We start from the raw sequence: 7,921 nt of genomic DNA on the forward strand, positions 1-7,921 counted from the left end.
TGAGAATTATGAAATAATTTCCTTTATAGATATATATACACATTCGTTGGTAATCAAATTAATCATCAAAGAAAAATTTACGTACACTGATTTCTTTTCTACATAAGTCATTTCGTTGCATCAACATATCGTTGAAGTCACTTGGTTGTCACTTGGTATGGCCACACGTCAAATACTATCCAGATTTGAGATACTAAGTTACAGATTACAGGTACACGTGGTTTCGATCGTCTTGACGTTGTCACATTCCGCACTCTTCTCGTCGACGTATTCATCCTCCTCAACTCTTTCGTCGTTTCGCGATTTTCTTTTTCTCTCCTCGAATATGTGTCTGTGCTTCAATGCGTCGTGCTTGCAATCTGATCGTCTGCAGTTGTGAATTAGACAGGCGTTGTTATCCGGCATCAATCCGCTAATTGGCAAGATGGGTCCAATTGAATACGACGTGGCAAAGCCGTTGCTTCTCGAAATACCATTAAAAAATGCGTTCCATTTGCTGACGAAAGACTCGTACCCTTTCGTCGTAATATTTTTCGTCTGCGTTGACGTTATCGACACGATATCCTTTTTCTGCGGTACCTCACTCGATTGTTCGCCGAATAATCTGAATGTCCATGTGACAACAGCAAAAGTCGCTGCGTTTGTCGGAAATGCTCGAAGAATCGTTGAATTTAAGCCTCGATATAAGCAGCTGTATCCTTCAGCACGTACGGACTTCTTAAGACAATCTAAAGCTCCCGAATAACGATTGCTACTTTCTGCTTGTATGCGTGATTTGATGACATCAATCGGATAGGAGATCACCCAGGAAGCGGTGCCAGCGAGACCTCCGGCCAGCAATATGTGAGGTGTCGAGATCGGCTGTTTCGAGGACGTCTTGGTTAGCATCTCGTAAGTCACGAAGTACACACCGTAACTTGGCCCTTCCCTGAGAAACGTAATACTCAGCCCTTTGTAGACGCCGCGATAACCTTCCTGCTTGTAGATGTTTCTCAAGCACTGTATAGGTCCGCGGAGATCACCCTGACACGGGGATTGCAATTGCAGACGTGTTTTTGCCAACTCTATCGGACTCGAGACGGGAGTTTGTGCAAGCCCGGCGGATGCACCGGCCAAGAAATGTGCCGACAATCGATCAGGTTCGGATAGGTGCCGCTGAGTATGCCCGTAAACGCCGAAGACGATTGCGTTCACCATAGCCACCCCCGCGATTGGCGAGGTCATGCCTCTGTAAAGGCCGCTCACCTGTACAAAGATACACGTGAATGGCGATATTAATAGATTTTGTCCGTGAATAAGACGAACGGATTAAAATTTGTGATTCTCATTTTCTTATTTTCTCTCGGTTCTATAATCAATTTCTCTTCTTAAATACCGATTCTTTTGCGAGTATAGTGCGTAGACAATCCCAAGTGCCTCGATATTTTGGATTGCGGGAGTCCTGCGTCTGCATGTGGACTTTGACTGTGTCCAAAGGATATCCCACCATAATACCGGCACATCCTATAATTTATAAAATAGTTTTTATTATATTAAAACATGAAAATTCTTATAAATGCTTTTATATACATCTATAACGTGATATATTTTCATATAATACACGCATAAAATCTGCATGATGCATTATTTAAAAAAATTATGATTTAGCAACAGATATATTTTTATTTATAAAAATCTGTTACTGGTATATAATATAAAAGAGGATGTTATGAATACTAGTTAAATTTTTGATTTGCGTAAGTTTGATAAAAAGAGAAATCGCTATTTCGACATGTGTTGTTTTCGACTGGCGCGATAAACCAAGTCACTCGATAAAATAACTTTTCTTTATCGTCATTTAATTCAGTGGCATTGTAAATCTAGTATATTATACAGCAAATAATAATTGAGATAAAATTAACTTTCATAAATTCAATTACACCTATTTATCAAGCAAGCAACGAATTTTGGAAAGTGAAATTAACTTTGTAACTGATAAAGAAAATTATATCCAGATAATTATGTTATATCTAGATAATTATGTTATATCCAGACAATTATGTTATATCCAAAAAATTATTTAATCAGAATGTTAGAATTTATGCAAATCAACGCCACAATTGAATTTGCACAAAATTGACTTTACCACCCAAGCAGCCAGCGAAGAAATCGAGCGACCAAGCCATCTTTATCCTGTATTATCTGCGATCTTTCCACTTGCAATATCGTCTGCGTCTATGAGGATCGTTCTCAAATCTTGTTCCTCTCAGGTATACATTGAAAGATGTATAAGTCGCGAATCGATTAATAGCACCGAGCAATAAATTCGAATCCATGAAAGACTGATATATAACTGATCCTTTTAAATTAAGCTTCAAGTGTGTATAGATGATAATATAACATTCGACTATTTCTGAAAAAACAATTATTTTATTTTATTTTATTTTATTATAATGATATTTTTTGCGACTAACTAAAACATACAATATTGTGGAGATATTTTTATTATTGATTTTATATATTGTTTTATAATTTTATTTTATATAATTTAATGTATATATATTAGAACAATATTAATCGAAATAAGAACAATCTCACTTATCAAGTTTTAGATTATCGCGAAAATTATCTAATAATGTTCTTTTTAAAATTTATTGTTCTTATATTCTTTCCAAAAATTACTATTTCAAATTAATTAAAGTTTATTATATATCAAAAACACGTTCGTAATTTTTATCGTAATATATTGGGTTGAACGGAAAGTTTGTGCCGTTTCTTCGGTCTTCATCTGTTAGCAAAAAACAGAACGAACTTTCCGTTTAACCTAATACTTTAGGGTGCTTATCATGAATATCGTATCATGAATCGTATCATGAATAAAAACTGTTAATAGACTTCGACAGTCTAAGAGAATGTAATAATAAAATAGTATAAAATAAAATAGTACAATCACAAAAAATTTTAACGGCTATCTAATCGTATTATTTTACCTAATAATTGATTGTTCTAAATATGTAACACAACTTCACTAAAATTGCAGTTGGTTTTTATCAGGATGATAATATAATGTCGAAAACTTCATTCGTCAGATAAGGTCACATTGTCAATAAATTTCGCCGCGCGATTCACTTTGTTGTTCGTTTCTTTTTCAGAAAATCACATGTATAACATATATACTCCGACAAAAGAAATTATTTGGGGCGTGCTTCCTTCGTTAAATCTTCTTTCTTACTGAGAGAGAAGAGAGAGATTGGCGTTTCTTCCAACTTATTCTTGGTACAAAGATCGTTACATTATCATTTACATTATCAAATTACTAACATACGCACATATACATACATATATACACATACACAAGCGCTATCGTAACAGTGTACTATATATTATTGAAGAATATGTTAATAATGTTTAAACATTTTATCACACGACCTGCCGTCGTGATCGAGCGAAGCACGGGGTCACAAACATTGGATGATAAGATTGATCAAGTCTCATATATTCAATATATACAGGGTGAGTCACTTAAAATTACTTTCTAAGATATCTTCATAAATATTGATTTTACACAAAAACGTTTTAGACAAAAGTTAAATAACTTTGTTAGTTTATCAACAGAATTCAATACCAAAGACATGAAGCAACATATATTATGTGGGCAACACTTTGAACACCTTATTAAATAAAATTAACCCATTTTGTTCGAAAACTTTTTATTTTTATTATCTATCTATTACTCACATCTCGTTTTTTTTATCTTTTATTTCAAGGTTGCTCCATAGTCAAGATGTTATGGGTCATTGGATTCGTCTTTTCATCCTCTACAATTCATCCTCTACAACAGAGCTTTCCATTAAAAATACTTGAGATGACTTTCAAAATTTTCTGGCGCCTCCACCTAAAAAAGCTAAGAAGACCAAAATGTAGCCATTTAAAAATTATTTAACTTTTGTCTGAAACATTTGTATGTAAAATCAATATTTAGAAAAATATCTTAGAAGGCTTTTTCTAGTGACTCCCTGTATATAATTCTACATTGGCATCGTTTTTTATGTAGATGTTTGTAACCAGATTATTAGTAGTTAGATAATGATATGAACTATTTGGGACATTATAAAAGAGACGAAACACTCAACAGCGATATACTTGATATAACACATGACTTAGATCACTCATTAGCTGAGATCACTCACAACTCCGCATTTACTTAACACATACGGCGGATCGCATGATATATTATCGTTATAATATTAATTGCATAAAAATTCTATATTTATCCATTTTCAGAACGTATTTTAAATTATTTATGCATTTTTAATTTAAAAAATTGTAAGTTTATTATTAATTTGAATGTTCAAAATATCCCTTAGTAATAGAAGAGCATAATACTTATTAATTATTTTGTTAAATTTGTTCTATGCCATACGCGTCATGAATGATGCGTCATGCAAGAATGTTCCAAAAACTAAAATTTTTTATTTTCTCACGTCTCCGATTCGCAATGTGTCAATTTAAATTTAAACTTCAGAGAAGTGCATTCAGAAAACTTTGAAGAAGTTAATATAATATCATCTGTGATAAAAAAGTAATTTAATCATGAAAAAAGAATAAAACGTTGGTTACTGGAAAATAATGAGTTTTGAGGAAGAATTAACTATGGCTATTTTTTTAAATTATATAATATTAGATGCTTTATGTATATTTCTATAAATCTTGTATGGCATGTTATTTATTTACGTCTCGTTTTGCAGAGATTCATCTATCCAATACCATTCTATCTAATCCAACAGCATGCTAAGGAAGATATAAAACTAATTCTTTCTTTCTTTCTTTTCATCTCATATTTATAAAAAAATTTATATTGGTACATAAATAATTGGTAAATAAATAATGTTAGTGTAATGTTTCAGATATATATTGAAATAGTTTACAAATTCGAAACATGCTTGTTTCTATCTTTTATGATTTAAAAAAAAAATAGTTTATTTATATTTCGAAATTATTTATATATATAAGATATTATTTTTTATCTATAAATCTTACGTATATTAATAATCTAATATAATATCATATTACATATGTGTTGCGATTAATGATAACATAAACATACGTTAATAAATTGTTGCGTTGTGGCAAGACGTAGCCATATTTGTTTATTATAATAATATAAATGATTATAAACTCAAAAGATACTACATTATCTCGTGTGTTAGGTTTTAGATAACTCTTCGACCCTTTGTCATGGATTTAATAGCTTTCCTCTGCATACATCAATACTTGTTTTTATTCTTTTGCAATACAAGAATATATTTCTTCTTTCGAATAACCTGTTAAAACTGTTAGCTGCGCTACAGCCAGCACCAGTTCTTCCGCGTCGTTGGACGGGTAGAGAATAATAAAGTCATTTCAAATAGAAGTCAATCGATTACTCGTGCTTTCGTATTTTCGGATCACGACAATGTATGCGCAAACAAGCCGACAATTTGATCAAACATTGGACGCTGAAAAGGAAGAAGATGGCTCACTTCTTAATAACTCACCCCCAGACACGGTAGGGTAAAAAATACAATTATTATTATTAGTAAAATAACAAGACGTATTATTGCTTTCTACAATTTTCACTTTTACATCTTATTGAAGGTGGTTATTTTACTTTGCTTCCATGAATGAATATTTTTTCTCTGATAGAGAAAGGAAGATATACATATAAAATGAGGTTTATAGATAGAAGCGATCATGAGTACATATACAGTTATTCTTACAAAAATATTTTAAGCTACATAATTTTTAATTTTTAATATAGTTTAAGTATAACATAATTATTCTTGATAAGTACAATGTGATATCTATTATGTCTTAGAGGGGTAGCCATATTAGTTTTAAATATAAATTGATATAATTAACGCGATTTTAATAAATGCGGTTTTTTTGATAGATGATACTTACAATTCATATATTACGCATTAATAAATCTAATACATTTCGAGATTCGTGAGTTTAACATTTCATAAAAAATTTTTAGCCTTTTAAAATTAATAATCAATTTATGAGTTAAAATAATAATTTGCCCTGTAAAATTAAAATTTTTATTTTCATAAATTTTTGTATACAGTCACTATAAAAAAGTTAGTACGACATAAGGTAACATTTACGATTTTCAAATTAAATTATATTCTACAATATCAAATTCATGAATCTCAAATTCATGAATCTCAAAACATATTATATTTATTAACTTTTGACGTAGCTGATCCGTCGAGTTTTTCCTAAAGTTGCGGTTTCATCACAGATTAGCTGATGGTGATTTGCGCCACGATTGCACCATGATGTGCTAATCATTATATCAAACATCATATATGCAATATTTATCACTTTCTCTCAGTTTATTTAAATGGAATACATATGTGTATGTGTAATACAATACATATGATTTATATATAAGGAGAAAACAAAATAACGTATAACAACAATTTAAGTTTGACTCGACACATACGCAATTATCGATGTTGGGTAGATGATGAAAGAAAATAGTTTCTTGCGTACTACATGTGTTTGTAAACAGCAATTTAATCGAATAACAGAAATTCATATCACATTTTATAATTTTCCATTAGATTTCCTTTATGCATGATGAACTAAGGAATGATGTTTATGATAATAAATGTCAATAATGCGCGGAACAAATTAATTTCTTCCATGCCAAGTAAATTACAGAACAGTAAATTACAACTTTGACTTTCAAATTGACCTCCGTCATTAAAATGATGCAAAATCATTCATAGATTACAGTATTCAAAGTTTGATGTTTTTTCTTTCTGTACGAAGACATTTAATGATATGTTCGAGCAGTTTATTCGCGCCGCGTATATAATTATATCTCTGCTTATGCATAAATCAAATGAGGAAAAAAGTTGTGTAGACGAAAAAAAATTTCAGCATTCAACATATCTGGATTTCCCTCAGCCGCTCAATCAAGTAGCATCTCGAGTAAGAGGGGAGTTTTGCAGCCATATATATATATGGATCTGAAAGGACTTCTTAATTATATTGTTTTACGTGCCAGTTTATCTTATAGTTATACTCTCGTGATACGCGAGAATATTCGAACCATAAGAACGCAGTAATATTTAATCATACAATGGTAGATTTGACAGAATTACCGGTATGTTTGTATGACATTAATAAAAAAATTAATAAATTATGGATTTCAAATTTAAATAAATGTTTTATTAGTGCACGGAGTGTAAAATGATCATATTTATTCATATTTCCATGAAAATCTTTATTAATTAACATGTTAGAAATATGACATCGTCAATAAAAAATGTTTCTCTTTCTGAATTACATGTTTATATTTTTAATTTATATTTTTATATTTACCAAAATGTTTAAAAAATTTGAGATATTAAAATATTGCTGCAAAAAAGATTTTGAAGGATAATTATTTTGTTTAACGCATTATAATAACGCAAATATAATTATTCTTAATTAAACTGTTTGTTAGCCAAAGCTCATCCATGGCGGAAATTATATCAAAGAGGGCAAAGACTCAGCTAAAAGCACCTGCCTCATTTTTTCCCCTACAGAAGAAGATGAAGTTGGATCGTTGGGAAAATATCTCCAACTGTTTGCGGTAAGTGAGATGAAGTGTGACATATGTTAATGAAATTGTTAAATATTGAAAGAAATGCAAGTATGCAAAACATTATTTCAGAAACATAAAGTGAATCTCTTGCACATCGAATCCAGAAGCTCTCTTCGACGACCAAACGGCTATGAATTTATGGTGGAATGTGCGCCGAGCGGTAATATAGCCTCCGCAATTGAATCTTTACGAGATCAGTGTAGTTACTTTTCAATCATTTCTAGGTAGGAGTCTTTTAGATTTATTTAAATATTTTAATTATTATATATTTTTAAAGAATGTATTCTCTATAACATTATT

General features: G+C 31.0%; 2 protein-coding genes across 3 annotated transcripts in view; one reads left to right on the forward strand and one right to left on the reverse strand.

The window, feature by feature from the left end:
- Positions 1-3,217, reverse strand: LOC115238068 (mitochondrial basic amino acids transporter-like). Its single transcript, XM_029811591.1, has 4 exons — positions 2,970-3,217; positions 2,126-2,392; positions 1,376-1,503; positions 1-1,245 (listed from the first exon to the last, which is right to left on the reverse strand). Exons 2-4 carry the CDS (start codon positions 2,163-2,165, stop codon positions 199-201), a joined length of 1,215 nt encoding a protein of 404 aa, XP_029667451.1. The 5' UTR covers positions 2,166-2,392; positions 2,970-3,217; the 3' UTR covers positions 1-198.
- Positions 3,218-5,303: 2,086 nt separating this feature from the next.
- The window catches only part of LOC115237690 (protein henna), a 26,189-nt gene continuing 23,571 nt past the window's right edge, over positions 5,304-7,921 (forward strand). The window contains exons 1-3 of one of the 2 annotated variants that reach the window (XM_029810917.1): positions 5,304-5,527; positions 7,481-7,609; positions 7,691-7,845. In XM_029810917.1, the coding sequence (XP_029666777.1) occupies positions 5,435-5,527; positions 7,481-7,609; positions 7,691-7,845 (377 nt within the window). In that variant the 5' untranslated portion in view covers positions 5,304-5,434. Of the gene's footprint in view, positions 5,528-6,181; positions 7,139-7,480; positions 7,610-7,690; positions 7,846-7,921 lie in introns of those variants that run through there. The other variant, XM_029810935.1, reaches the window with a different exon arrangement.

Source organism: Formica exsecta, unplaced genomic scaffold (genome assembly GCF_003651465.1).
Source record: "Formica exsecta isolate Colony F162 unplaced genomic scaffold, ASM365146v1 scaffold115, whole genome shotgun sequence".
NCBI classification, from domain to species: Eukaryota; Metazoa; Arthropoda; class Insecta; order Hymenoptera; family Formicidae; genus Formica; species Formica exsecta.